This window comes from Manacus candei, unplaced genomic scaffold, assembly GCF_025592945.1.
Source record: "Manacus candei isolate 608988 ecotype Guabito, Panama unplaced genomic scaffold, ASM2559294v1 h1tg000028l, whole genome shotgun sequence".
Taxonomy (NCBI): Eukaryota; Metazoa; Chordata; class Aves; order Passeriformes; family Pipridae; genus Manacus; species Manacus candei.
This window is the reverse complement of record NW_026138076.1, coordinates 31,043,754-31,070,530: the sequence shown is the minus strand read 5'-3', so window position 1 is coordinate 31,070,530 and position 26,777 is coordinate 31,043,754. Positions and strand designations below refer to the sequence as shown.

Below are 26,777 nucleotides of genomic sequence, written 5' to 3'. Positions count from 1 at the left end.
GAGCTGCCTCATTTTGATAGACACGCATGAGTGATACTGCTAATATCCCTTACAAGCATGTACAACTGGAAGCCTCAAGGACTTTTTATAGCTATGAAGTGGCAAAGCAACTGGTAAGACACATTAGCCAGTTAAACATTTTAAAGGGTAATGATGGATAGAGAGAAGATAAGACACAAAATGGTTACAAGACATCTTCATGCAAGAATAAAAATTAGTATCAGATTAAAGAAAAAATTACAGTACAGCATGTTCTCAATTCACTGATAAGTCAAACAGTCCATGAATGAAGAAAATTTAGCAGGTGAACACGTGAAAAGAAGGAATATATTTGGTAGTTTCTAAGGACCAAGGCTACAGTGGAAGAATACAGAAATCAAGTTTGGCATTAAGACTATCTTCAAAGTAGGACAATTCAACAAAGACACTTTAATTCTAAAGTCTCAGGTCAAGAATAAAGCACCCAAGTCCACATATCTGAGAGTCACTAGGTACAGTGGTTGAGAAAACAAAACTACATTAATTGCACAAACAGGAACCTGCTCCTAAAGCAAGTCTGAAACTGTTGTCACCTGGTATCTCTCTCTCTCACCATATAAATAAAACTTAGTGTTTATCTCACAGAAACATTATTAAGCCTTTAAAGAAATGCTTTTAATTTTTGTGAACTATGGATTAAATCTCTTAAGCATATGTGTAGCATTATGATCTACTGTAATGTTCTCTGCATTTATTTATGTAAAATTAATGCTGTTTACTGAGCAGGAAGGGTCTGTACATGTATGTGGCTGAACACCTGAGAACTGAGTGGATACCAGACTTATCTCATCTCTGAATACATCCAGCAGCTCTCTTACAAACGCACTTTGAAAAGAGTCTTATTAAGTCTTATAATACAGACAAAAATACAAATAAAAAAGAAATATAGGAAAAAAGTCAAGTCTACTTCTTGAGCATATTTATTAAATGTGTCTGAAACAGTCATTCTGATTTCCTCTGCCACTTAAATGATTAGCAATTTCTGGGCAAACTCATGCTGAATTACACATAATGATCATAGAGCAAAAACCTTCTCCTATGCTGAAGAACAGGAAAGAATACAAACCCTGTTAAGTAGCTCAAGTGTACTGTAATGACACCAAGTTTAATACTTACTCCTAAATTATCTGTCAAAACCCACCTCCTAAGCTCTCTAGAAAGTGCTGTTTGCAGAGTTGTCTATCGGGAACTTTAAGCTGCAGCTCTCCTATAAGAACTGTTTTGTTTTGTTTGGTTTTATTTTTTTTTTTTCTGGGTGGCAGACTGTCTTGTAGGCAGGAAAAATGGAGGAAAAATAATGAAAATCAACAAAGTCACAATTCTGTAAAGTCCTGCAAAAATTAATGCAGAGGATACTAATCTGTTATAGTTAAAGCAATGCACTCCAAACAAACAGAATATATTTCCATGTCACCACTCCACCTCTGAAACTCATATGAAACCCAGAAGAGATGGGAGACTTCTGCATTATGAAGGTCAACAGGTTTATTGAAATTTCTTCAGATATGGCAATATCAGAAGTCTCATGATGATCTATATTTTCCACAAGTTGGTCCCACTTAGATTGCCAAAATGCTGAAAGTTCACATAGAAATATTTAAAACTTTATACTTGGGCAGAAACAGGGAGATGTGCACACTGCTAATCACAGTGCAGTATGGGCATTCTAGTGGATGCAAGTTCACTCTCAGAGCTGATAAAGTAGAAAACCAACAAGTGAAGCAGCACTAGGCTTCCCAGAGAGATTATTAACTTCCCATTTACTTGCTGCAGAACTACCTACCTGAACAACAATCTCGTACTTCTAACAGATTATATTCTTAAACCACATAAAAGTGGATCAAGATTATGTTACTGGCATACACTGTATAACTAAGTAAGGTTCTTAAGACTTTCATCTGGGTTAATAAGCATGACTGCAGATAAAGTATTATTTAAATGAAGTTCGAAAATCAAATAACTTGACTATTGTTAAATCTGATGTCTGTTTTTAATTGCTGACTTCAGAATATACCCCAAAAAATCCTTGTGCTCTTCAAAGTGTAGTTTTACTGCATCCAAAGGTCCTGAGGGATTTGCACGCATTCCTTACCAGTTTGATAAATCCATCATAAATTTCTCCTTGTACTGAACTGATGTGAGGTGGTTAAGCATTACATATGTGAGGGTACAAGAAAAAATTTCTATGTTTCTGCCGAAGTGCAGTCACTACAGTAAATGTTTTTAGAAGCATATGAATTCAGAAGTGATGGCCAGAATAGATCAATATGTCTGACCCTTTCTCCTGTGCAACACACGCTTTACCCTGACTGCTAAAGACTATGACTTGTTTAAGCAAACCACATTGAAAATACATGTTAATTTTTTTTTCAGTGATACAGCACAAGTCTCATATGTGCTAAAATGCAACTAAGGAAAATAAAAATTTTGACAAAGTCTATTCTTTAGTGATTTCTACAACATCTTGGTACTTTGCAACAATGAACCAGCAGGGTATCAAGTGAGGTTATTATTGCTGTCACTTGGGATACAGATTTAAAGTGTGTTTTTATCTTCAACTCCTGATTGTCCAGCAGCCAATTTTAGAGGGAAATTACCTATCACAATACCATAATTTTTGTACTTATTCGTTTGGTCCCTTCTCTTTGAGGGAAACACAGAAGGGGAAAAATTAAAGGGTATATCAGAAATGGCAACAACTCAACAGACCTAATTCCAACTGACAGGCTGTGACCAAAGCTTCTGTATGATGCAAATTTCAGCAAAGAGTTAGAAACATGCTGATGTATTCTGTACTAAACTACTGCTGTTTAAAGTCAGAAATCTTATGCTTAGTTGGACAGAATAGTGACAATTTTTCATCTGTTTATAAAAATGAACTCAGTCGAATCATTCATCTTTAAAAAAACCATCAGCTTAAAATGCATTTTTCTTTTGATCAAATTATTATTTTCATTAGCTCATTATATTGTAAGCATGCCTAAAGCACAGATTTTCTTCTCTGCTAATAAGCAGTGTACCTTTTCTCCCGTGTCACCCTTCAGTCCATTTTCTCCAGCGTCCCCCTATAATCAAAATATATATTATATTTTAATGATTTTATGTAAGCATACAACATGCAGAGAAGAGTCAGCATTCCAACATGATTAGCAAGTTGATTTTGTTAACCAGGCAATCAGCCTCTTTGTGACATTGTCAGGAAGTGTCTATGTCTTATACAGACCTCACTACAACCATTATCTCTTTCACGATCAAACTATCAAATAACAACCTGTCAGTATAATCTACCAATTTTCTAAGTTCACTGCAGTTTAGCAATGAAGGAATGATTTAATGATTTCATGATGATTCAGCATTTTAAATTGCCAATCCTTTTTTTTTTTTCAACACAGAGACATTCACCTAAATGCATCTAATAAAATTCAGATGACAGTTACCCAATTCCAATACTTTTTATCAGGATTCTCAAGTAATTTATGGTATATACTCTCTGAGTTTGAAGTCCTTCTCAAATGATTCACCAACTAAAAAAATGCACCGAATGTCACTCCTCCAAGGAGCTACCAAAATGACTGTTATCTCTACATAAATTCCATGCATTGCTTTTTGTTAAAAAAGTGATGTTCAGATAACACTTTTTCATGGTTGAGTAGACATTTTCTACTTTTAAAAAAACCCAACTCTTTAAAGAAAAATTTCAAAAGATTTATCTAGAAAAAGACCTAATTTCCACTTACAATCATATAGCCATATAAGAAGTCCAGACTACACCAAATAGTCGACGTTGTGTGTTAGACTATAGGTCAAGAACTCCTGTGGGACTTGAAGTTCACGTGAAGTGCAAGAAATATTTAAAATGCCAAAAATATTAATAAATACTAAGTCTAAGTAGGCTAAAAAAACATTCCTATTCTTGGTCAGATAACCAGTAGTGGTATTCAAATAGCAGTATTTATTTAGCATCTGTCATATTGTTCCAAAAACCTTAATGTGAAATTTCATTCAGAAAGACTTATTACAGAAAGCAATTTGTATATCACAGTCACTGACACAATGGGAACTAGGTAACAATCTAGCAGCACTTTAATTAAGGGCTCGATGAAACACAGAACAGCAACTCTTAGGAATGTCATCCCAAGTTCATTTGACATGATAAAGCACATTGAGGGCATTTGTAATTACACTTTTAGGAAAAGACAAAGGGTAATTATGGAAAAATACAATGATTTTAAGTAACAGAAATTCAGTATATTGTTATTCCTTTTGTGTCTGAAAACAAACATAGGATTAGTGAAGCACTTCAACAAATATAACAGAAGAAATTATTTCATGAAAAAAGATTCCCAGTTACATACTTCTATATGTGGGGTATAGACTTCCAAGATTTCCCTGGATTATTTTATTATATGCTTTTCAAAATGTGAATGAATTGGATTTACAGACATCTGGAAGTGAAATTCAATTGTAGCTGCAAACACATTGGTAAACATTTCTCAAGAGCAAATTGCACCTCAATATAAGCAACTTATTTTTTAAAAACATGGCTCCATGTACTTAAGAAGATGAAGCCATGTACAGATTCCTACTCAGAATAAGGATTATGCCTTATTCTCAATCTGCCCCTGTCTACAGATGCAGAAGCTCACTCTAACTCAGTGTGTACATGGATGCTCCTCCCCAGAAGAGCAGAATTATACTCCTGTTTTGCAGCATGGAGCTTGTTCCAGCCCCTTGTCTTGTCTTGGCGTGACTGTGGACATCAGAGAAGTAATTCCTCACTAACTCACTGCAAGTCAGAACATAATCAGTGTAACATTTGTGCTGCTGGTACCTCTTCAGACAGTCTACAGTCTAAAATCATGGGGGCATATTCCCTTGCTCTTCCTTAAATTGATTCAAATACGAATGGAGAATTGCACTTTCAGTGTGTGAAGAACCGGTTACCCAGATATCATTCAGAGTCTATGTAGCTATCACTCTTGTTACCTAATCATTTCATTCCACACAGATGTCAGAGCACTAAAACCAAGTTATGAGAAATGTGTGGATCTCTATTCAGACAGGCTCATCATTTTCTGAGACTAACCATAGTGAGGATTAGTTGCATGGTTGCTCAGCTCAGCAGCCTTTAACACATGAGCTTTTAACGCACTGCTCTCTGTGATTAATCCCACTGCAGTAATCACAGATTAATAACTTCCATTAGTAGGTATTGCCTGACACTTCTAAAGGCTGCCCGATGACTCTCAAGTTCTAGGTACTAGCTGTGTTTTTTTCTTTTTAAACTCGGAGTCAGTGCACTGGCAATTCTCCAAGCAGTTACGCAAAACAGAACCACCGCAAAGGAAAGGGAACATGTCTCACCTTTTCTCCTCTTTCTCCAGGGTCACCCTGATGAAAATAATTGAAGCAAAGAAGTCATAAGTTACTAACTCAAAGAAAAATTAAAGTGTTAGTATTACTACCATTAGTATGCCAATTACTAGCCCTTATGTCACTACTGATGACAATGCCTCAGATGATAAAATCCAACATAAAAATCTCCAATAAACAATAGAATATGTAAATGTAATAGACCTCAATGGACAATACAATTTAAACATAATTTTAAAAGCTTAATGATTTGCATGTAAAAACTTCCCTCCCTCCTCTTTTGTCCCAGATTAAACACTGACAAACAGATGTATGTCTTCGACAGGTGGCCTGTGAGGATGTAGGTAATTCCTACATTTGGTTTCCTTACGTTGGGAATGAACAAAGGAAAACCCCGAAGTCTGAATGTGAAGGGAAAGTCTTAACCGTTTTAAACTAATTCTTACTTTTGTTTCAGAGTAAAGAGGCTTCAGTGCTCCTTACATTCTCTGTAACAATCTCTGTAACAAAAAGATGGCTTATAGCCACTATTTTTTTTCAAAATTAAAATGTGCTCAAGAAACTGTAAATGCACTTTTGCACACCAGCCTGACCCTGACAACTCATCTCTGCATTTCTGGCTCAGAGTTGCACTCTGGTTCATATTTGCCCCTTCTGAAGGCTGGTGGTCGCTAGGCAACTCAGAGACTACAGCTGTGACTACGAATTAAGCATCAACTGCCATAATTTGGCTTCTGTTAGAAAGTAAGAAAAGGTCATGCTCCCAAATGGTTTGTTTTCATTCCTGACGGACAAGCAGAGAGTCAGTAAATGTAAACAGGCTGCCTTGCATGTCTGTCAGTAGCAGCATGATGCACAGAATCAGCTGAGGAGCACATGTGCACCAAAGACACACGCTCGCAGCTGATGGGATTAGAATTTAGCACACAGAAGCCCACAGATCCCACCATCTTGGACATGTTGAGCTTTCTTTTCAATGAAGTTATGGTAAGCTTTAAGTTCTATTTCACTTGTTCAATATTAAAACAGCAGAACAAATAATATAACAATAAAATAAGTGCGAAGAGTCATACTGATGTAACAAATACAGGCTGAGACATGCTCCTAATGAGGCTTGTTGCTAACTTCCATAACAGCAGGATCAGCCCTCGAGACTTAACCCTGACATTCGTCAAAGAGTTGACCACAGCAGTTCTTGAAAAGAAGCCTGAAACACATTGTAAGGGGCATAAACAAAGCCCTTCTGAAAAGGTCCCCAAATTCCCAAACACTTGCAGGCATATTGCATTCACTTGGCAGTGGATGTATATGCGTCAGTGCGGCTGACTGGGATTATACATGCACAGCAGAAGAATATGCTCCCTTATGGGGAAATGTGCAAAGCCTCTTACAGCACTGATCACTGGAAGGAGCAGACCATTAAAAGCCAGTCAGAATATAAACCCAAGTTGGAAAGCATGACTGTCATCTATATATGCACTCACATACTGTGTTTCTGTTTTTAATCCATTTTCAGTACTGACCTTAAGCCCCGCTGCTCCCTTTTCTCCTGCTATGCCAGGCAAACCAGGTTCACCCTAAAGGCAAAGAAAACAAAACATGAGGTTAGGAAAGATATGATGAAATATATGAATACTCTCATATTGGATAAGTAATGATAAACAAAATTTAAAAAGACTCGGCGAATATGTACTCCACAGTTAGGCACTAAAATGCCTTATTTCATCAGGCTGGATTAACTCTGATATATAAGACAAGAAATAATTCTACTGAAGGTGGTAGAGACACACAGATGTCAAACTAAACAGAAAAGAGAACTGTGACTCCTGATTCTGAAAATCTGGCCAATTAACCTTAAAAGCATAGTCTTCCCAGCAAGACTGCCAATGCTTTTCTCTTTTCTAAAACCTAGAAATACTGCAAGAAAGGCTTATCTTAAATGATTTTGACATTTGTGCTTCTGGTCTCATACAGAAGGCAGATAACGAAATAAAATGAGAAGGGCCCATTTCAGAAATGGAAGAATTTGGAAGAACAGAGAGCTTTTAATTTTTTAAACCTACTTTGCTTGACCATTTTTGATACTTTAATACCACTTGCTATAAAGTGGTTTTAAAAGATTTAAAAACGTTCAGAATTACATCGATGTTCCAACTTTTGGGTATTTTTAATGGACAGTACATTATTCTTCTACAGTTCAAGGAGTCATAAATGATTTTCATAAGTCGCAACAAATAACAATTATTTTCAATTTTTTTCCCTCCCCCAAATTTAAAAACAAACAAACAAAAGAAAGCAAGAAAGAAGCAAACAAGAAAAAAACAAACCAAAACAAGACCCTAAAAGACATTTCTTAGTGTTTATATCCCAGATTTACAGAAAAAACACAGATATTTACTTTAGACAAAATGATAACACAATGGTTAAACTTTATTGTAAAACAATTAGGGCTTACTATACAAAACCCTTTGCAGGTGTATATCTGTCTCACAACAAATACCTACCTTCTTTGATAACCCTCACGTACAAAACCGCATCACACTTCTGGCATAGCAAAGCACATAAAAATAACAGCCACAAAAACATCTGAAAAAGCCTGTAACTAGGTTCTTCTACAAGCCCTTTGCTATGTAAATGTATAAAAATGTGGAAAAGTTAAATACAATTATACAACCCAAATTAGAAACAGTAATTTGTATCAGAAACTCAGTGAACAATTTTCATACAGTATTCAAACTTAGTATACACGATGAACCAATCCTCTACTCAGAAGTTATAGAGGAATTAAGATAAAGGGTTTTTCAAATACAACAACATGTGTTTTGTAATCCTCCATAAAAGTCTTCTATTAAGAAAGGACTTAGCTTTTTCTTATTTCCACAGTCTCATTTTAATCACAGATATATAAACTCTGATTCTCTGTGAAAGCAAGTTCCATTGTATCATTAATTACATTTTAATTTCATCAAGAGTTGTTTCAAAATACAAACCAAAACCTTCGAGGTTCTAGCAAAACTCTATTGAGGTATTTTCCAAGCCAGAGAAAAAATGTTAGGTATCATTAAGCTCACAGGAAATAAAATAGTCATTTGTGTCAGCCCTTTCTCAAGGCTCCTTTGTACTACAATAGCTGTAAGGCTGATAAAGTGGCACAGACATTCGATATATGAGTAGTCAGGATCTGAAGCTGGGAGATTAGATGTGTCCTAAAGGATTGACCTAAAAGGGTCTTGAAGAAAACTGCCAGTTGACAAAATGAAGCAGCAGGGACCAATGAATATACACTTGTTTCTCCTCATACTCACATCCCAAACAATTTTGTTTCTGTCCCCTTCATTTTCAAACAGCTGCTGTTGGCTGGCGTTTTCATGGGGCTTAAATCTCTAATCAAAAGGTTGAAGTTCCAAGCCTGCCCTTTCCTCCCAGGTTTACATAAAAGTGCTATGAATGCAGAGGGCTACTACTGTGACAAAATGGAGACTGAAAAACTAGAACAAAACAATTATTTTCTTTGAAAAAGAGGTGAAAACGTCAGGTTGTCATCTAGTCATAGTAAATCCCTCTTCATACCAACAGTCTCATTTCTGACCCATATGCGACTTTTCTATGCTCAACACTACGTTTCTGGCACTGGAAGTACTAGTCAGAGGCATCAGAACAGCAGAAATTATCTCTGGGAATGGGAAAGATTGAAGGCAAACCTAGAAGGACAGCACAGAAATGACCTTGTGGCTTTATGTTTTTGAAGTGATTATCATTCTGTTTCTAATGTTCAGACGAACAGGGACTAAAATAATTTTCTGTCATACCTATAATATTACTTTCCCTATTTTAGAACTCTATTTTCTTGTCCATACAAGGAATCAGGGGGTAATAATGTGAAGTAAAAATGTACAGGAAATAAGAAAAAAAAAAGAAAAAAGAAAAAAAGAAAAAAAAGGAAAAAAAAAAAAGAAAAGCTCCCCCTAAGAGCAAAACAGACCAAAGCCTTGAAAGACCTCTCATTGATTAGGAAATTCTAAAAGTAGTTATGAAGCAAAACAGCAGTTAACTTTTGAAGGTGAGTAGATTGATAGTTTTTCCCATGCTACACACTGAAATACTGTGTTATTGTAGCAATATTGGTCCCAAAAGATGATTTGATTCTTGACATGAAAATAGTGGCATTAAATTGGCATTGAAATATTTCTGTTAGGAAATACAGTTAATTATTTTCCTTCCATTTAGTTACTTTTAGTTATTTATATATTTATTACTCAACGCCTATATTAAAACCAGAATGCAAAGTGCTGTATGAGTAAATTGGAGTATAAAATACTGTATAAGTATGTTTCAGCCCCATGGGTTAATGTTTTGGAGATGAACAAAAGGCATAGCTGACCTTTAAAAGGCTGAAGATAATTTACATGATTTTCAAGGAGTGATGTGTCCATTCGACAATGTCATCTAATGCAATAATTTAAATCAGACTTCTTTTCAACCTGATAGAATGAAAGAAACTATAAAACTAGATCCTTAATGCCACCTTTTTTACATTCACCAGGCCATGGGTAATGCCTTTCCTGACTCCTACTGCAGTCTCTCTTTAAAAGCATTGACAGCAAAGGTGTTAGGCTGCAGAAACAATTGTCTTCTGCACATCATCTAGCTTTCAAATCGAGGCAGCATATTGTTATTTATTTGTTCTTTCACATAATCACAGAATTGTTGAGGTTAGAAGGCACCTATGGAGATCATCCGATCCAATTCTCCCTGCTCAAGCAAGGTCACCAAGAGCTGCCTGCCCAGGATCACGTCCAGATGGTTTTTAAATATCTCCAAGGATGGAAACTCTATAGCCCCCCCAGGCACCTGTATCAGTGCTCAGTCACACTCACAGTAAAAAAAGTGTTTTCTGCCCTTCAGAGGGAACCTCCTGTGTTCCAGTTTGTGCCCATTGCCTCTGGTCTTGTCACTGGACACCACTGAAAAGCACTTGGCCCATCTTCTTTGCACCTTCCCTTCAGGTGTTTGTCCACACCGACGAGATTCTTCCCTGAGCTCTCCCCTAGGTTTAAGTCTCAGCTCTCTCAGCCTTTCCTCACAGGAGACATACTGCAGTCCCTTGCTCATCTTTGAGGCCCTTCATGAGATGAGATTCATGAGGCCCTTCATAACCAGTATGTCCCTGTATTGTACTTAGGAGCCCACAACTGGACATAGGACTCCAAGAGTGGTCTCAACAGTGGGGTTTTTACCATTTAAAGAGTAATTTTGTCTGTAGTACATCTGATTTTAGCTCATAGCTTGCCCTTCTCCAGTCATGAACTCCTGAGAAATTATCACTCAAGGACAGAGTGACTGCAATCATGCTCTAAATCTTTCTAGTGGCTATAAAACACAATCCATGATCCCAATTAAAGATTTAATGAGGGCTAAACTGTACCCTCATACAAGAAAAAGATGCAAGACCCAGAGAAATTGTCTGAAGCCACCCTCAGAGCATTCCCTTGGAACTTTTTCCTGAAAGGGATGGACTGTGGGGAAGATGATGTGGGGAGGTGTGAAATACCTCAGTACTCAATGTAAAGGAATTGATACCAGCCCTTCCTGCCCTTCTGCATTCTTGTTCTCAGCTAGACCACACCATAGAAGCTGTCTTGCATAATGAACATCCTGTGTGACTACCATGATATACCATAATAAAACCAAAATTCTCCCTACTGGCACCAAGATGGGCTATGATTTCCAAATACCACCTCAGCAAAGTGCGGCTTAAGTGACACCATGACTGAAAGAGAAATAACTTACTGGGATCCTGTGGTACCAGCAACATCTTATCTGAATACATTCTCTATCAAGGTTTTGCTGTACCAAAGCAGTGAGACAACTACCTGATGCACAAATGCCATGCCCCAAACTGGTAAACATGCAAATATTGCATTAAAAATACTGTTCCAGTAGCCTTTAACTTCCGTTTCATATAAAGTTATTTTCTCTTGCCTTTGTGTAACTTGACCAATCCTAAAAGAAGAGTTTTGTTTTCATTACATGACCACTTCACAATAAACTAGAAAACATTAGAAAATACTAGAAAAGCTTTCTTTACACAAATTTCATGTAAAAATTATGCAGTACTGGAAGGCAATTCTCTAGCCTCCTGTCTACAGCAGAAAAAGACATTGCCCATAGAACACTGAGACACTGAAGTCTTCAGTTATTCACCACCAGCATCCATTTTTTTTCAGATAAAGTTTGCTGAATTCACAGATGGTCTCACACTGGTGGAAATAAAAATTTCCAGCTAACGTTCTATTGTTCACTCACCCAAAATCGATCAGCTTAACTCAGGAGGTACGTAAATGTTCCAGTAATTTACCTGATGACAACTTACACAGAGGTGTGCTGCAGACACAGTGGGATTGTTTTGCTGTTGTTTATATGCCATAGAGAAATTGCAGTGTCCCCATCAGTGGAATAACTACAGTATGTTGTAATGTTTGTTTACTGTCAGTAACAGGAAAGTCTTTAACATGTTTCATGAGCAATCCTGTGGATGAGGAGCTGCCGTTGACAGTTCCACATGTTAACCCCAAACATCTTGACAGGGAGATAGGCACTTTGATTTGCAAAAATAGCAGCACTGTAACAAAGTAAGTTACTGTCACTACTGCAATGAATTAGAAAGAAAACTGTCCCATCAGCAAACTGCAGTGTCAAGGCATGACTGAATGAGTATGTAGAGGATCACCATTAGTTATTCAAAAACTTCTGATAATTTCTAGAAATGGCTTCAACAAAATGCTTTCAGTCTCAGAAGTGTTTGGCTTTTTCCTCCAGTTGCCTCCTATCAATTGCCAAGGCAAAGAAAATATTAACATGCCAAGAATATACTCAACCCAGCCGTTCATTTCAGGACTTTCAGATAATTCAAAGAAAAAAACAGAAGGATACTCCTTTGGACAGCACACCAGAACACTGGTTCAAGTTCTGACATTCTTGAGCCTATAGTAACTGGATAGCTGTATTAACATTGACAGACTGTCTCTGTCTTTCCTGTATTTGGGCAAAGAACAACCTTCAGCACCCTGCTCAATAACTAGGTGTAGTAGTTTCCTCAGATACTCTTGTTGTAGGGGCAGTCTCAATGCTTACATTGAAGCGAATCTGAACTTGATGAGTACGCGAATGTGTAGAGCACTGCTTGTGCTCTGCTGGTAATGTGAGAAAAATCTGTCAATATGAACTCATAAAATCTACTTCAGAACAGGGCTGAAAATGTATCACCCACTAGAGTCCATATCAAAGGAGTCAAGGCAATTGAAAACATGCTCCTTCCTTACTGCAGTGCTTTGTGCCCTGGAGGCATATACCTTCATATTCAGAATAATCAGCTAAAAATAATGTGGCTGGAGGCCCCAGCTTTTCTTGTTTGTAGCAAAAAAAGCTGCCTGGAGGCTGCTGTTCTGAAATAGGTTTTGTTTTGGTGAGATACATAACTCTGTCTACACCAGCTGGTTGATATCCACCTCACCCTGAAAAGAAAGCCTGTCAGTATTGCTATATTTTTCAGTCATTAGAATGTAATCAATTTAAGGATAAGGAAACACAAGAGGTCCAAAATCTAATCCAGTCTAATTTTACTCTAAAATACATAGACAAAGACAGAGGGTAAAAAAGTGGTTTCTCAGACATGTTACTATGATTTCCATTTCAAACCAGGGTTGAATTACCTCCTTTCAACTTGCTTTCCCCCCCCCCCTCAAAAGTAACTTGAAATTGTTTGTTTAAGGATTGGAAATCTCTCCCAGCCCACTCACCAGCTGAAATTAAGTGTAAAGGCTCTTCAACAAGACTCAGCTGGCCTGCAAACCTGTCTGAGAATTTGTGAACTACATTTATGATGTTTCCTTCCTTTAGTTGAAAAAATGTTAGTATGTGTATACCCTGCCTCATTTCTCTAAAGAAATGGGATATTGCTACCTTCAAAATGTGTTCCCTACATAGTACTGTACACAGTAATAGGAAAATACATCTAAATTTAAGAAATAAGAAGCATGAAGAAAGCAGTAAAAAATGTGCATACCCAAACTCTGAACCTACTGACAAGAAGGAAGATTCTTCTGAGGTTTATCAAATTGCTATTGTCAATCTACTGAAATAATTTGAAATGAAGGGATCTATCCTGACCACACATTCCTATTTATAGGAGCACAAACTCCTATTTATAACAAAGAGACTTAGTTGCACAGACTCCAGAAACTGGGTTCCTTCAGGCCAAATGCAATCTTGACTTAAGGAATCTCCACTTCTCTCCTTGTGCTGTTGCTGCTGCTGCAGTCTCTGAGAGTCCTTATCAAATCAGTACCACTGAGCAAATACCAGAGTATATATTCTACACTTACACAGTTGAATTTTCCAAGAAGCCCTTTGTGGCTATTACAACATGATTAATGTAGGGATCTGATATCCCTAGGTCTAACCTCTCATCTCCATGCAGGACTAATGCTTTTTCATGCTATTTGAGTGCCTGAGGACCTCTTGCCAGGGACTGAGAAAGGGAAGTATATCTGCTGTAGCACCTTGCTAGAAAGCAACCTGCTAAGGTGGATTGCACAACAGTTTACAGAGGAAAGGCAGCACTCAGAAAGACTCTCCTTGCTATCTCAGAAGGTTTCAGTCCATCCCAGGAACAATACTCTCTCCAGCTGCAGATATTATTAGGCAGCTCCTTTCTCTTCTCAACAGTTCTCAACAACAGTTACTGTTCTCAGCAAGATAAGCTGGCTATAGATTCCCAAATGTAGGAAAAAATGAAAACTGTAAATGCCCTTGCAAGACCACCTGTAATGTTTCACTGGGTTTGGCCTAGAAGAAAAAAAATGTGTGAAGTTTTTATGGCAATGGTTTAGCTACTCTGAATACAAGAAAAATCTACTAGCTAACGTCCTGCAAAAACATGTGGGTTGTATAAAATTACACTTACTCTAATATCTAGAGATTGTCTAAGCAAAGTGGTTCATATGTTAAGGGATTAGAAAACTGTTCTAAGTGCACTCAAAATTTATGATCTCATTCCCAGACCTATTGGTCAGACTTGTCAATCAACTCCCATAATCCACTGTTTCAGTTAAAGAAGAGGTGAAGGGAAAAGGAAAATTATAAAGACGCAGAGAAGATGACTATATCTGTAGTGGGTTTCTGTGGCTGGGTTTTGGTAGAATGGGGGCTACAGGGGTGGCTTCTGTTAGAAGCTTCCCCTGTCCCATGGAGCCAATGCCAGCTGGCTCCCGGATAGACTTCCTGCCACTGGCCAAGGCCAAGCCAATTAGAAGTAATAGTAACACCTCTGTCATAACATGTTTAAGAACAAAAGATTGTTGCGCAGAAGAAAATTCCAGCCAGGGAAGAGTAGAGTGAGAACATGGGAATAACAACATAGACACCAAGGTCACTGCAGAAGGAGGGGCAGAAGGTGCTCCAGGCACCGGAGCTGTGGCCCCTGCAGCCCGTGGTACAGACCATGGTGGAGCAGCTGTGCCCCTGCAGCCCTTGGAGGACCATCGGGGTGCAGAGACCCACCTGCAGCCCATGGAGGAGCCCATGCTGGAGCAGGTGGATGCATGAAAGAAGCTGTGACCCTGTGGGAGGCCCAGGATGGAGTGGGGTCCTGCTGGGGACCTGCAGCCCGTGGAGAGGGAAGCCCACATTGGAGTAGGTTTTTTCCAGGTAGGACTTGTGGCCCCTGTGGGGGACTCACATCAGTACAGCTCATTCATGAAGGACTGCACCCCATGGAGGAGTGACCCATGAGACAGCAGTTTGGGAAGAGCTGCTGCCCGAGGGATGGACTCATGTTGGAGACGTCCATCAAGGACTGATTCCCATGGGAGGAACCCCACAGGAGCAGGGGAAGGACTCCTCTCCCTGAGCAGCGGCAGAAACAGAGAGAGAAAGAGAGCGGCAGAGGGAGAGTGAGCAAGCGGCTTTAGTGGGTACTTGGCATCTGGCCAGGGTCAACCCACTACAGTACTGTTCACCTGTTTAAGGAAAGAGCAAAGCTAATTCACTGCTGACATTCATCGGCTGAAAAATATTTCATTGTCCAGATGAGATAAGCATTCATACATTTAATTTTAAGCATGTGCTTAACACTCACTGCCTTTTAAACTAAGAAAAAATATTAACTTGGAACTTAGTGCACTGCACATGCTGTTGTTTAACAGACCAAGCTCTCTGATTAAAAGGCAACCAAGACAGTAAGGCTTTTGTAAAGTCTTTTAACTACGCAACTTCTAAAAAGGGGATGACTTGCATCACACAGTCAAGTTGAATTCATCTATTTTTCAAATCAACATGAATCTGTATGAGTAAAGCCAGGAGTGCCAGCAGCTGGCTCATAGTATAGCCCAACTCTCAAAATGACTACTCTGGTCTTCCTTCAACAATATCTTCTGTGTCACACTGTACCGAGAATCTGTTTTTTCATAGAAATTGGAAGAATGGACCTTTTGGTAGAAAAATATTAACATGGGAGTCCTAGACTGCATTATACTTTCTAACTTTAGACAAACAGTCTTTCTGTTTACCTTTATTTCTACCACTATTTCCAAGCTAACAGAATTTTTTTATTAATTGATTAAAAGAGATAGCAACATTCAACTTTCATCTGCTTAGTATTATAGGAAATAATACATTTTCTGCACATAAGGAAGTGCTTTCTAGTCAATATGAACCAACAGTTGAGAAATCAAACTAAAAAACGTAACAGCAATTCATTTTATTCTGTATGGCTTTTGTCCTGGTACCTAGGTCATCTAATAATTTTTTTTTCCTTTAAGGTCAAAAATAAAATAGTCCAGGTACACTAAGAACACACTAATATCTTTAATATAGTGGTAATAATTTAAAAATGTCTTCAAAGCTTTAGATGCTGTGAATGTTGAAGTAAATCAAATAAATATAAACCCATAAATTGAAAATGTTAGGAGCTGTTTTTAAAGCACAATTTAAAGTTAATAATCAACATTTAAAGATGTGTTTGCATCTTCCCATAATGTGCAATTGTGTATTTCTGTTCTTCCCCCTGAAACATGACTGCAGGTAAGTCTTTGTGGTCTCCTAAAAATAGACATGCAACAGCCTTGCTATACAGCTTAAAAAAATTCCATCTTCCCAAAATGACATGTTAATTGCACATTTGACACATTCCCTCCATATCCACTTTTTGTGCTCACCTGAGTAAAGACTTCTGGCTGGAGTTTGTGTGATTCCCATTAAAAATAAAGCTCTTGAATCATCAGGTCTGTTCTATTCAATGTGATTTTCAACTTCACCCTATCCAGTCTTCTTACATCTTCCTGCACACCCAAAGAAAATCATACTACACTGGCTTTTCACTCAGACTTTGGCCACAAAAATTACTTGAACTATGTACATCAACAGCATCTGAGTTGGTAGGCACTGTCTACCATTCATGTTGCAATTGAATACAGCTATAAAATATGAAGGAAAAAAATCTGAGGTCTTAATGCACATTTGTTTCATATCATTTTCTTATATATTTTTGTATGATATATATGTTGCTAATTCTAAATATTTTTTATTTTGTTCTTCCATATTAGTCATAATACCCTGAATAGTTTAAAAATAAATTCCTATCACTATCAGTGAAGTGAAACAACAGATTATTATATAATTTCTTATAATCACTATCAAAACACAAGTCTAATACTACGTATTATGCTACTAGAAAGATCACTTTTTTTTAATAAAAGAAGAATTAAAACTAAATTATTTGATACATCTTAGCACTTTTATTCCTAGGGCTCCTGGTGAGGGAGGCAGAAGACAGGATTGTCTAATACGACCCTTATACACTATCATCTATTGCTGCTTAAACCTGTTGAAAATATATATCATGCATTTTCCTTTTGGCATCCCCTGCCAGTGCTTTTAAAGTTCACTAGGAATGTTAGTGCTTGTGAGAACAACAGATGGATAATACTGTTTACAGTCAGGGAGGGATACTATTTAAACTTCATCACCCAGATTTGCCAAGAAACCTTAGCAATGCTGCGAAAATAGCCCTGCTGCTTTATTGTGACCTCTCCTTATGGAGGCCTGTTCTGAACTATGAGTTTACTTGGTGATGGCACTAAGAGAAGACAGTGTCTTGCCAGAGTTAGCATTTCCTCCCAGTTGTGTTCAAGAACATTTCTGATTGATGTATTTCTCTGCAATTTTCCCCCCAAAATTCAATTTCACATTATTCTCCACCTGTGTTTCCAGTCTCTTTTTATTCTCTATTTATAGGTTGTACTACAATGTATCGGCACTGTATAAATACCCAATATCAACATAAGTGTTTGCATCATGGGACTGAGTTAATCAAAAGTAAAAAACCCATTAGTTTGTAAATATGCTGTCTAAAGTAAAACACTACTAAATGCATTTCTTTCTGGAACCTATCAGTCGTCATCAAATTTGAACATCAGACTTTCAACTTAATTAATTACATTTGCTGCTTGTTGAGGTACAACTAGAAAAAAATCATTTCAGAGTACAAACCAGATAGTATAGACTTTTCCATGAAGCTAATTTGAAACCACAGCTCTGAATATAAGGTTGCATATTGCCCATGTGAACAAGCCCGAAATTGCTTTAATCTACTACATAAATAATGGCAGTGCTGACAAAACTCAAAGAGAACTCACCACTTGTCCATCTCTCCCTGGAACACCAGGCACTCCAATGGAACCCTGGAGGAAAACAGATACCAGTGTTTAGCAAATTAAACAGGTAATGAAATCTTTCATCTCTTAAAACAGTATTTAGAATTAATGGTGAATGCTTGCCTATTGTAGCTGCAATAAATTTTTCAAAAACTAATTTTTATCCAAGCTGAGCTCTCTTTTCAGTTGAGATTTTATATTAATTAGACATATTCTCATGTCGTACACTTTAATGACTCTAGTCTCTTCCAGAAACAAGTTTCAAGGTGATGGTTGCTTTGTAATGTTGTTGATGCTTCACAAGAAATGTAAGAATTAAAATGCAACTCCATTTAATGCTCTCGATAAATATTGAGACTGATCCTATGCAATTAAACATAGCACCTGAACAAAACTATTAATGCTTCTACAGGGACACTTCAAGCTCAATAACTGGTGGCACCAATCTATCCTAAGGTTTTTAAGAGATAATCTACAGTGATTAAGCTTGACGTTGCAAATTACAGATACACTTTTAAACTGCATCAGTACTATTGAAATTAAAATTTTTAAGTCAGTACAGGCCTAACACAAGGAAAAAAGAAGAAAAATAAAATAATGACCTTGACTTATAACATTGGAGGAATCTTGTTTACAAAGCTCTCACACTATAAGTTCCTGTGTGATGGACACTTTTTTTGAAGGACCTTGTGCAACTTGGTACAGAAGTTCAGAGAAAACACGACACATAAGGAAAGCAGGAAAACTGGACATGCTTACACAGCATTCTCCTCTTTTTATATGAAAATGGTGCTGCTCAGCAAGGAAACTGAAAGAAATGGTGCATGGCATTTCCCCCTCTATTCATATTGGTTAGAGGTTTCACTAGAAATGGTTTAGTCAAAGGGCACCAACACCCAAAAGGGAATGAATCGAAAATGGATGTACACGGTTGTCAACGAATAGAGTTGGGAAATCCTGTGAAACAAGAAAAGGAATCAACTCATTAGGATCTCAAAAAACCTCCAACAGCTAGTAACAGAGCTTTAAATAAGTAAGAAATTATACACTGCATCCCAGCATATCTCCATGACCCAGAATGCTCTCCCCTTTCTCCCAAAGCTTCCACTCTGGCATCCTTGTTGTCTCTTTTTGCTGGATGCATGGTTATGACTTTTAGGCACTGCAAAGAGGTCCTAATGAACATTTTCACATCTTTGTATAATTTTTCCAGAAAACCAGAAGGCAAAGCTCAGGAGGGCATTAAACCATCAGCCTCAATAAACTATCCTATTTATAAGAGTTCCTCCTCTCAGTGACAGCAGATGATTTTCCTTATGAAACACAGAATGTTAGAAAATGTAAATAAAGCTGATTTTACTGTGTCAAGTAAAAGTTTATCAGGTATTCAAAAGTTCATCAGGGCATGGGTTTTGCTGATGCTGTACATGCAAAATATCCTACTCACAGAGTATTATGGTATAATTTTATAATGACAATTTAGACATCAGTATGACTTAAAAATGCCACATTCTTGCATTGCCAAACATGAAAGGCAGTCCTCTCCTTCAGTCTGCAAGCTCTGTACAAACTCACAGCTGCCAAAATTCCACCAATTTGTATGCTTTGGGATTACATTTTCACATGTCACAGGTTTTTCTTTGTTTTATTAAAAATGTTCCATTTTAACAGACATAAGCAAACCTTCACTCTAAAGAACATTATCCTTCTCACATCTCAATACTACTTATTCTTTGCCTCTTCTTTTTCTTTATACAAATTAAGCCCATTTTATTAAATATCTTTAATTTATTAAATATCTTTCATAAATATCTTTACAAATATCTTTTGAAATCAAGTAGAAAATTACTCGCCTTGGTGGTATGTGATATTTTGAGGATTGTTTTAATGGTGCAATTCCATAAATCCTAAACTCACTCAATCAAACTGAGGCAGTCAGCTTTAATGAGTGTAAATAATGCTGAAAGCATTCCCAGGAAGTCAGGTCTCCGGTTACCGAAGGAACAGGAAGACACCAACAGACCACCTGAACACCACTAACCAAGCACCATTTATCAGCAACACCTATGTCCTTTGTTTCTGCTGGTCAATTCTTTAGTCATATGGCACTGATCTACTTGAGTAAGGGTGTGCATTCAATCAGAAACTTTATCTCCCCACTTTTCACAACGTTTTAACTTTGGTTTCCTAATCGTACCAGTGCATGAAAATTATAGTGACCTTTTCACCTGAAAGTTAAGCAGACAGATTGAAAACAGTCTGCTCTGCATTGCTTGAACTTCCTATGATGGGGGAAATGAGAAATCTGATGTCTCACATCATATAGCTGCATTTTGCAAAAACAAAATTCAGAACCTAAACTAACTAATTCAATGCAGTGTACAGTAGCTAATCCCATTCACCTCTTCTGCTTTCAATTTGGCACTAGGAGGAATAATCACTTTCACAGTATTGTTGTTTATACTATACCTTTTGTCCTGGAGGTCCCTGAGGTCCCTGCAAAGGGAAAACAATTCAATTAACATCATAACTCCAGCCAATTTAAACTGAAATGACCAATTAGGACTGTCTTATTGTGTAAGCATTCTGATACTGGACTGAAACCAGCTGATGTTTCATACATCAGGAAAAGTAAAACTTTATGCTCAAAATGCACAATGAACCGTTTTTCTTCACTTTTTGGAACTGATCTACTAATTGCAATACTCAGTTTTCCCCCCTTCTAATCTTTTCCATGACATCTGTTTCTTCTAGTACTAACAAACCTGTCAGCATTAAGATGACTGTGTTTTTTCTCTCTCTTATACCAGCTAACAGCCAGTTTGTGTAAACAAAGGAATACATCTGCTTGGTAGCGTAAAAACAAGGTTTATGCAAACAAGAATTCTTAAGCTAGAAAGAAGCATAAATCTCAAAATCTCCTCACCTTCTAGGTATCAGCACACGTGACTGTGTTATACCCAACATGTGCTCTGTGCCATCCTTTGCAAGTTAAGAGAACAATCATTAAGAATTAACTTCAGAAATTATTAAGAATGCTATTGGGAAGTAAAGAACCACCATTTTGTCCCAATGACCTGAGAAGGCAGGAAGAGACATCTCAATTCAGGAAAGCATAACTGCTTAATGTCATACAGGAGCCAAAGTCTTATTGATATTAAAAGGACTCATTTCTCATCTGCTGTCTCTGAAGTACCCAGGTGGCCACAGTGAAGATGAGAAGCAGCCAGAAAACAGATCAACTAACCATGCCTTTGACTCTTTAGCAGTCTGATTTGGTAACTGCCAGACCATGTCCACCATAGTTCTCATGTACTTTTTTCCCCATGTTCCTACTACGGGTGCTATATCAAGCAAGGTGAATTCCGAGTTCACGAGTGTGCAAAACAAAACACTAAAGCTGAAGAATCCAAATCCTTCTGATGTGAGAAAGAATATAAGAAGAATTGACTGATATCAGAACTGCAATTGTTCAGAAAAACAAAAGGACTGCTGCTTCAAAATGTGTGGGGGATTTTTTTCTTAAATGAGTGTGAACTTAGACAGAATCTTCAACTGTTGGTAGATGCAGGGCTTGTTGGAACATTGCTCCAATGCAACTTTAACTGCTAAGAAGGAAAAGCTCCACTGGTGGTAATTCTGGGTGCTGTATCCACTGATGTGGATGAAAGCCTTGCAGTTTTAAATGTGGATTCATATGTCTAAGGTTTGGCATCGAACTTCACAAAAGCATAGATCAGTGTTGCTTCTTGAAACTTTTGCTTGATCGTCTTAACAGAACTAGCATACTGTGAGTATCTCCTTTTGACTATAGGGACAGATTTTGATAGTCAAAAGCCACTGTGAGATACAGGGTGACAATTTTACTCCCTTGTCTTCAAAAGAAAGCAGAAGTATCCAGGCACTCAGCACTGGTGAGGATCAGAGCAGCGAGTACAGTGATCATTTGCTTTTACAGATGGAGAAAGATCCCTCCAGCTCACCATGTGCTGGACACCATCTTCCTCTTCTTTTGTGAGAAAGAGACAAGTTTGTCCAGTACCTTAAAAACTCCAAGAAATTAATGCTCAAACTAGAGCTTTCCTACATCAACATTCCCAAAACAGGCTCCAAATGTCCACATCCTGGACATTAGTTGTCTGCTGACCTTTTGCATATTAACCAGCTACATTTGGGGGTTATTTCAGGTCCCAGGAAAAATCCCTCCATCAGTAGGACAAACTGAATACAGAAGAACTGAAGACTACCCTCATAGCTCATGCCGGCTACTTTCATGTCCAAGGAATGGATATTGCCCCTTTGGTTTCTAACTACTTAAGAAGCTAATAAAACCTTCTGAAGACATTTAGATATATTAAATTGCCACTGGGGAGCCCTCAATACTCTATTACTATATGAAGGTAAAATGATAATTCACTTATTAATACTATCCCGCAAAGTAAACTGTTAAATGTGCTGCTCTGTTGAGAACTTTGTGCCTGGTGCTTGCAGCTGTCAGCCTGTGGGAAGGATATAATTCAAGACATTGCAGATATCTCCAGGAAAAGTTCTTTTCCTAGAATTTCCCCCTTATCCCTGACATCATTCCAGCTTCTCCAGATGAGTTACTGAATATGAAAATACCTATATAGTAGCATAGTCTTGCTCTTACTGTGCCTTTAAAATAAATCACTCAGAGAAAAGAAGCAGCAGATACTTATCAATAAATATTTTATGCAATTAACAGTTTTCCATTTCTGCTGCTTAAGCCTTTAATCAGACTAGAATTAGCTCATGTCCATTGAGCTACCATGACACTTGATGACATGAACAGTCCTCAGCAGTACAGCTACCTTCAGAAATGGTATGCTCAGAAAACCAATTGCAAACAAAACCTTACCTAAAGTGATATATTTCCTAGTTTACACAGGGTAACACATGCTTCTTATCTTTAGAACATCCAGACTGCAAAACATAGCTGAATAGAAAAATTTTTTTCTTCAAAGCACTGCTCCCTAGCATTGGGAAAGAAGCTCAAAGCCACTGGAAAATTAACAGCTCATTCACTGACAGCTCCCATCCCTCCCATCCCTCCCCCACATAAGCCTGCCAGCAGCCACTTAACAGAAAACCTGAAATTAAATTACTAACAGAAAACTACTTAAAAAAAACCCCCAACATACAAAACACTCCAGAATTGTGCCTATTTTCTATGAGTTACCTACAGTCTCTAAGCAAGGCACATAATCGCACTGGAGAGGCAGAAATAAGGAAGCAAATAAAATCTGGGAGAAAGAGAGGAATATGAAAGGATAAAATAATAAAAAAACCCCAAACCTAAACCCAAAACTTCAATTCATTTCCAGAGGTATAAATGATAGCTTTCAGAAGAATCTATATAGGAAATTCAATATGAACATGTGGACTTTTCCCCATGATTATTCTACAGAATTGGGGAGCATGCTGTGTTGCCCACTTGATGAACAGATAAGACCAGCTATCAAAATCTCTGCGTAGGTCTTGAGACAGGAGCAGAAGGCAAGAAATACATGAAAGTTCTAAACAATTCCTTAGACTGCTTTGCTTTTTCTTTGTTTTTCTTGAACCATTCTGCGTTCCATAACAGTTGCACTAATATGCTAGCCCTGCTGTTTGCTCCAGGACAACCAAAGCAATGCTTTGCAAATGCAGATTCAGCTAAACTTCACTTTGGATAATTATCTGCCACTGGGTCCAGGTAGCCCGTGCAGAGAGCTGCTACCACTGCTCCCGACCTCATTTCCCTCAAGCCCAAAGCCTCAGCTCTGCAGTGACCACACATATAAAAAACATGCAGTAATCTTCACTAGTTAGAGGCTTCATCTACTGCCACAGGTAATATATTGTCACTCGGTTTCTGTCACTATCACCTGGGTATTGAAGGAAGCAAAACAAAAAGAAGCCTTTAAAACAAGAGCTATAGAATTCTTTCAACTCCTAACTACCTATATATATTTTATATATATATATATATATAATTAATAAAAAACCCCTCCATAATAGTCTATGCAGATTATGTTGATAGTAAATATTTGTCTTTTGCCTGTAATACTGGAAGCTTCCAGAGTTTCCATTTCGGGATGCTTAGAATCAACTCCTAAACTACTGGCAATTGATGTTAAAAAGCTCATTTTATAAACAGCATCTAGGCTTAAAAAATTCCAAAGGAAGTTCAAGAAAACTGTTCAGATGAAGTGACTGCTTAGTGTTTTTAAAAGTTATGCTGCTTTTCTTTAAACTGACACACATTCACCAAGAAACTTCTTCAACTGGGAGAGCTGAAAATTCTGGTTACAAGTGCTTTCCAGAATAAGATGATAACTAAATATAAGGAATATAAAAAATAGTTCTCACTCAGATATCATGAACACTTCAAAAGATTGAACCCTTTGCCATCATGTGCAATTGAGTAAAGTAGCACAACAGCTATGACAAATTATTGCAGGGCTTCACTAAATTACGTTCTCATTCAAATAGCTCCACAGTAGGAAGATGGAAAAAGAAGATGTGTTGCTCCAAAGAAATTTAACTGCTATCTGTGTTTCTCTGGAGACAGAGAATTATTTGATAATACTTAAACACTTGGAAAACTGGGTAATCGAGGATAAAAAAATGTGTATAAAAGTCTTCTATGCAATTGGGTTTTTAAAAGGTAAAAATATTTCCACTATGAATGCCATTCTTCAATCACTATTTTTGGAAATCAACAGACCTCCAGAGACTATATCTGGTCAAACCTTTGTATCATAGAAATTACTGAATGAAGTTGGGTACTCCAGTTGGGTCTTGACAAATAACTATGTGGAATAAATTAAAAAGCCCAAACAAACTGAAAAGACTGACCTAAATGTAGTTAGAACAAAGTTTTGAGTCCAGAATTCTTCCTACACCTCCTTTCTAATGTTACATTTTCATTTTATGCTTAATCTGTTCCTTGTGTTTCAGCAAGCTGCAAACCAAGAAAATTCTACCCTGTAAAGGTAAAAGTTGTGGTTTCAAAGAGCAGTAATTCAGAGTGTGCTACATAAGCAATCCTCTCAAGGTATTTTTGTATTCAATTTCTAGGGACTCAATTGCTTAACATTGGAAGAAATGTATGAAATCAAAAGTTAGGGCATTTTCAATTTGCAGGTCTGGGACTTTTACAAGGTGTCAGAGTTTATGGACAGTGAGCACAAACACCAAATGAAAATGCCTAACACAAATAAAATGAAAAAGCGAATATTTTTGTATACTGAATAAGCTATACAGCAAAATAGGTCACAATGGTGCAATACACTGTTGTACAAAAACTCTTATTCCAAAGCCTTGCAAACAAAGAAAAACCCTCAACCAAAAACCAAGAAAACAAACATATGAAATTTTTTTACTTCCATACTTTCTATGTAAAGTAAAAGCTCTTTGTAACTAGAAGGCCTGTAGGAAGTATTATGTCTATATTTCTATGAAACAAAAGCAGTTCCAAGACTGTTCCTGAGAACAGGTATTTCCCCTTTGCTGCCTGTAAGAATCATTAAGCACTTGGAATAGCATAATGGAATCACTTAAAATGGAAAAGACCTTTAAGTTCATCAAGCCCCTACTGTTAACCTAACACTGCTAAGTCCACCACTAAACCATTCATCACTGTCACATCTATGCACCTTCTAAATACCTCCAGGGGTATTCAACCACTTCCTTGGGCAGCTTGGTCTAATGCTTGACAATCCTTTCCATGAAGAAATTCTTCCCAATAGCCTATTTAAACCTCCAGTGCTGCATCTTGAGGCTGTTTCCTCTTGTCCTACTACTTGGAGAATAGACCAAACCCCACCTGGCTACAACTTCCTTTCGGGTAGTTGTAGACAATGAGAAGGTCCCCCCAAGTGTCCTTTTCTCCAGGATATGCAATCCCTGCTCCCTCAGCCACTCCTCATAAGACTTGTGCTCCAGACCCCTCAGCAGCTCCGCTGCCCTTCTCCGAAAACTTTCCAACGTGTCAATGTCTTTTTTGTATTGAGGGGCCCAGAGCTAAACACAGGATTCGAGGTGCAGCCTCGCCAGTGCTGAGTACAAGGGAGACAATCCCTTCCTTGTTCCCACAAACCAGTTTCTTATCAGTCTAGATGGAAACCTGAACTAGCAGATGTACATGAAGAGGAAGTGCAGGTTTCATACAAAGCATTCACCTACATTTCAGTGGAGCCAGTGTTCTACCCACTGACCCCATTTCCTTTGTGTAAAAGGAACACTACGTAATTCTGAAAACGTGTACCTGCATGGTTGAGGAGTGTTTCATAAAGACAGCAGTTTCTAGAGTATTAGTATTGAAATGTGCAATGCTTTAGTATTGATGAATCACCTAGATATAAGAATGTCCAGCTAAAAAAACCAGATTAACTATGATGGAAAGTCTCTTATAACTTCTGAGAAACCTGTGCCCCCGTTCCACGCTATCTACCTTAATTGATGAAAAGAGCAACAACAGCTCTTAATTAGCGCTCAAGAAGAGCTTCTTCGTTCTTTCAATCACTGTTGTGGTAGCCATTACTGAAGTCCAGAGGTTACAAAATGCCAAAACCTATTTTTTCCTGAGATTTCCTGCAAGCTAAGCCCAGTGCAACTGTATTGGGGAAAAAAAGAATAGTTGCTGTG

The 26,777-nt window shown here is 37.7% G+C and overlaps 1 protein-coding gene across 1 annotated transcript in view; it reads right to left on the bottom strand.

The window, feature by feature from the left end:
- Window positions 1-26,777, bottom strand: part of COL25A1 (collagen type XXV alpha 1 chain) — a 310,364-nt gene that overhangs the window by 55,060 nt on the left and 228,527 nt on the right. Inside the window, exons 11-15 of the mRNA XM_051789718.1 lie at window positions 20,595-20,621; window positions 18,108-18,152; window positions 6,936-6,989; window positions 5,404-5,430; window positions 3,060-3,104 (exon numbers count right to left, since the gene is read on the bottom strand). Coding sequence (XP_051645678.1) covers window positions 3,060-3,104; window positions 5,404-5,430; window positions 6,936-6,989; window positions 18,108-18,152; window positions 20,595-20,621 — 198 coding nt within the window. The remainder of the gene's footprint in view (window positions 1-3,059; window positions 3,105-5,403; window positions 5,431-6,935; window positions 6,990-18,107; window positions 18,153-20,594; window positions 20,622-26,777) is intronic.